Source organism: Carlito syrichta, unplaced genomic scaffold, assembly GCF_000164805.1.
Source record: "Carlito syrichta isolate Samal-C Ts95f unplaced genomic scaffold, Tarsius_syrichta-2.0.1 Scaffold123684, whole genome shotgun sequence".
NCBI lineage: Eukaryota > Metazoa > Chordata > Mammalia > Primates > Tarsiidae > Carlito > Carlito syrichta.
Genome location: NW_007067780.1, coordinates 122,509 through 127,196, shown reverse-complemented (window position 1 = coordinate 127,196; position 4,688 = coordinate 122,509). Strand labels below are relative to the sequence as shown.

The window sequence follows — 4,688 nt, the reverse complement described above, 5'->3', positions numbered from 1 at the left end:
AGCGGCCACTGCACTCCAGTCTGCGCGACAGAGTGAGACTCCAACTCAAAAAAAAAAAAAAAAAAGAATATGTGAAGGAAGAAATTTTAACATTAAATTAAGCCAACCAGCCGGGCTCAGTGGCTCAGCCTGTAATCCTGCGCCTTTGGGAGGCTGAGGTGAGTGGATTGCCTGAGCCCGCGGGTTCGAGATCCGCCTGGGTAGCGAGACCTCATCTCTACAATAAATCAAAAAAGCAGCTGAGTGTGGTAGCCCGCGCCTGTAGTTCCAGCTACTTGGAAGACTGAGGCGGAAGGATCGCTGGAGCCCAGCAGGTCGAGGCTGTGGTGGCCGGGAGTGGCCACTGCACTCCAGTCTGGGTGACAGAGTGAGACTCCAACTCAAAAAAAATTAAAAAATAAAATAACTTAAGCCAACCAGCCAGGCTTGGTGGCTCAGCCTGTAATCCCGTGCCTTTGGATGGCTGAGGTAAGTGGATTGCCTGAGCCCACGGGTTCGAGACCCACCTGGGCAGGTGAGACCTCATCTCTACAATAAATCAAAAATTAGCCGGGCGTGGTAGCGTGCACCTGTAGTTCCAGCTACTTGGAAGGCTGAGGAGGAAGGATTGCCTGAACCCAGCAGTGGCCGTGAGTGTGCTACTGCACTCCAGCCTGGGCAACTGAGTGAGACTCCGACTCAAAAAAAAAAAAAAAATTAACCCAATCATTTGGAAGTAGGAAGGTGGAAGGCAACACAGGAAGTGAACTACAAATGTGTTCTAAAACCAAACTAAACTGTTTTCCTTTAATCTATTATTTTTAAATTTATTCTTTCTTACCCGCCCTGTAAGAGTACAGATGATAGCCAAGAACAAATTGTCTTAAACTAATGCAATTGCTCACTGACTTGCCAAAGACAAGTAACAGTTTACAGTAGGCAATATAAAGATGTTCACCTGGGAAAAAGAAGTACACAAAAAAAGTTAAAAACTAATAAAATTGGCAATGGCAAATGTTAAGGCACTGATTATTAAGGCAAATTTCACTGTGTTTTTAAACTATCCTTTGGCAAAGAATTAATCAAATCAAAATGCCACAGCCCACATAACAAGAACTTTCAAAATGTGTGTACCTTTTGACCTAATAATTTAGATTCTAGGAATCTATTGAAGAAAGTCATCTGAAATGTAGAAAAACTTTTATATAAAATATTTTCATTACACCATTGTTCATAACTGCAAAACAAAAACTAAGAATAACCTTAATTTCCAATATTGAGGGAATGGTTAGGCTAATTATGGATAGGCCATACACTGGACTATTATTCAGCCATTAAAATTTTATATATATATATAATCTTATATATATAAATGGTTTCCCATCTTATTAAGTAATATTTCATTTCATATATAGTATATAATGCATCATTCACTTAATATTATATTAGGTACTATCGATATATATAATGAGATATTACCTAATATAATATTAAGTGAAAGATGCAAGTTACCAGATTGAATATGCCTTACAATGTCGAATATGAAAAACCACTAAACACAAAAATGGCAATAACATACTGGAAAAAGAAACAGTGATATAATGATAGAACTCACAAATGAAGAAAAAAATCAGGTTATCATATGTAAATATGTAATAATGGAAACAGTCACCAGAGATCAGTAGGCTAAAGAGGGAATGAGTGGTGAGGAAGAAAGGTGGTGCTGTGAGAAATAAACAAAGAAAAGGCGTTACATGCCCCAAAACATTTATAATGTAGTTTATCAGCTAAGACTAATTCACAAAAAGTATTAAAATAGATTTAAATAACTATGGAGATGATGACAGAAGCAATGTCACAAAAGAATCAACTGCCAAATTATTCTTACAAACAAGCATTGAAGTAAGATTCCACAGAAGAAAGAAAACAGGGTTAGGAAGAGAGGTGATGGTTTCAGAAGATGAGGTAAAGCCAGATTTGGTCTGCTGACCGTAGTGTGCCAAGCCCTGGATTAGAGAAAGACAAATTAAGATAGTCGAGATCAAAGGATTTACAAAAGCAGGTATTAGACAAGAGTGGAGTCAAAGCAAGTAAGTTTCCTTCTTGAATCCAGAAATGGCCCAAACAGCAAGGCTTTGTTGTTAGGCAACATACTTTGGATCAGCACAGTCAAAGCAACAAGAGGCACATGACAAAGGACGTCGTAGAATCAAACACAGATATAGGAAAGCTGCTGAAGAAGGCCTTGGACTTCAAGGTCTTTTATCCTAGACAGATCAAGACCATGTGGTTGTCCCTACTGTAACATATGCCACCACCATGGTACAAAATCCTTTGGACTTAATTTTTGCTATATTTGAAGCAAATAATCATTCATGATAGTCCACAAGGTAGAATGATACCAAGTAGAAAGAGCTGGGTGCAGTGGCTCACACCTGTAATCCTAGCACTTTTGGAGGCTGAGGAGAGAGGACTGCTTGAGCCCAGGGGTTCAAGACCAGCCTGGGCAACACAGTGAGACCTTATCTATACAAAAACTAAAAAAATTAGCAAGACATGGTAGTGTAGTTGTGGTCCCTGCTATGAGGGAGGCTGAGATAGGAGGATTGCTTGAACCCAGGAGTTTGAGGCTGCAGCGAGCTACGACTACACCACTGCACTCCAGCCTAGGAAACAGAGTAAGACCCCAAGACCCCAACTCAAAAGTATAAGGGAGGAGAATGGAAGAGGGAAGAGGAAAGGAAAAAAGGAAAGAGGAAAGGGAAGGAAAGGAAGCAATCACGCAGAATTTGGAAACAGACAAACTTACATTCAAATCTCCCACCTACTGGCTATGTACCTACTAGTATTTATCTTTGCTAAGCCTGTTGTTTATCCATCAAATGGAGTAACACCTACCTCAACAGAGTTGTTTATCTCATCTATTCCTTCAACATCTATTTGGTATAGATTATGTGTAACATAGCTGGTCTCCCTCTCTTAGACTCATTGTCTACTTTCAACACTGCTTCCCAAGTTCTTCAAAAAGAGATCTGACCTTATCATAATAACTGCCACTTACTAAATTTTATTCGCTTCCTACTACCACCAAGATTTATAAACAGGACCCAACTACCACTCTAGTTACGTCTTCTACTATTCCCTCAAAACTCCTTTCCTCCCCAACCACCACACATCTCACTATTCCTAGATATGCCATACCCTGTCTCCACTATGACTTTATACATGTCCCTTCCTCTTCCCAGAATGATCTTTTTCTTTTTTTTGAGTTGGAGTCTCACTCTGTCGCCCAGACTGGAACGCAGTGGCCGCTCCCGGCCACCGCAACCTCGACCTGCTGGGCTCCGGTGATCCTTCCTTCTCAGCCTTCCAGGTAGCTGGAATTACAGGCATGTGCTACCACACCCGGCTGATTTTTTGATTTATTGTAGAGATGAGGTCTCACTGCCCAGGCGGGTCTCGAACCCGCGGGCTCAGGCAATCCACTCACCTCAGCCTCCCAAAGGTGCGGGATTACAGACTGAGCCACCGAGCCTGGCTGATCTTTCTTTTTATTATATAGTTTCCTATTCACACTTCAAAACCCTGTTCACTGCTCTCTCTTTTGCAAAATTTTCCCAGTAACACAAACAGAATTATACTAGCTTCCTCCAGGCCCTCACAGCATTCTGTACTTAACTCAATTGTAGTAGCATTTATTACCTGTGTTATTACTTGACTCTGCCTCTGACTTCCCAAACTTGAAGATGTGGATGATCCCTAGGTATGAAATCTCAGGACCAGACAGTGACTGAACTAATGAGAAAGTATGCTTTAACGTCAGTACCATTTTGCACTATGATCTTTTCTTCCCCCTATATCAATCTTCTTTTCTTTTTTTAGTGAGGGTCTCACTCTGTCACCCAAGACTGGAATACAGTGACACAAATCATAATTCATGGCAGCCTCAACTCCCTGGGCTCAAGGTATCCACCCACCTCAGCCTCCCTACTCATAGGCACAAGCTACCATGCCCAGCCTGCACTACAGTCTTTTAAAGAAATTTTTTTTCTGAAGGGAGTTTTATTTAGTAAAGCTTTTCTTTATAGTTAAGGCAAAGATAAACTTTAGTAAAGTTAGAGTCTCATTATCATCAACTCCAAATTGATGAAGTCCAATCTTTTGAGGTTGTACTTTTCAAATTATTATTATTATTTTAAATTTCAATACATTTGGGGTATACAGATGGTTTTTGGTCTGGGCTTTAAAACTTCCTACCACCCCCACCTGTACCGAATATGTGATTTTTTTTGTCCCTCCCCCCCCAAGTCTCCAGTGTTCATTATACTATTCTTTACGTCTTTGTATATTCTTAGTTTAGTTCCCACTTGTAAGTGAGAACAGGCATTTTTTGTTTTTCTGTTCCTGAGTTAGTTTGCTTAGGATGGTGTTCTCCAATTCTATTCAAGTTGCTGCAAAATATTATTTCATGCTTTTTGATAGCTGAATAGTATTTCACAGAGTATATATACCACATTTTTATTATCCACTGATTGGCTGATGGACATTTAGGGTGATTCTACATCTTTATAATTGTGAATTGTGCTGCAATGAATAAAACGACCTCTGTTCCTTGGGGCAGATATCTAATAGTGGGATTGTTGGATCAAATGGTAGATCTACTTTTCATTGTTTGAGAAATCTCCATACCTCTTTCCATAGAGTTTGCA

The 4,688-nt window shown here is 40.1% G+C and overlaps 1 protein-coding gene across 1 annotated transcript in view; it reads right to left on the bottom strand.

Annotated features, from left to right (window-relative positions):
* The window catches only part of RNF169 (ring finger protein 169), a 69,847-nt gene extending 66,039 nt beyond the window's left edge, over nucleotides 1-3,808 (bottom strand). The window contains exons 1-2 of the mRNA XM_021707738.1: nucleotides 3,682-3,808; nucleotides 821-937 (exon numbers count right to left, since the gene is read on the bottom strand). Coding sequence (XP_021563413.1) covers nucleotides 821-937; nucleotides 3,682-3,808 — 244 coding nt within the window. The remainder of the gene's footprint in view (nucleotides 1-820; nucleotides 938-3,681) is intronic.
* Nucleotides 3,809-4,688: the final 880 nt, after the last annotated feature.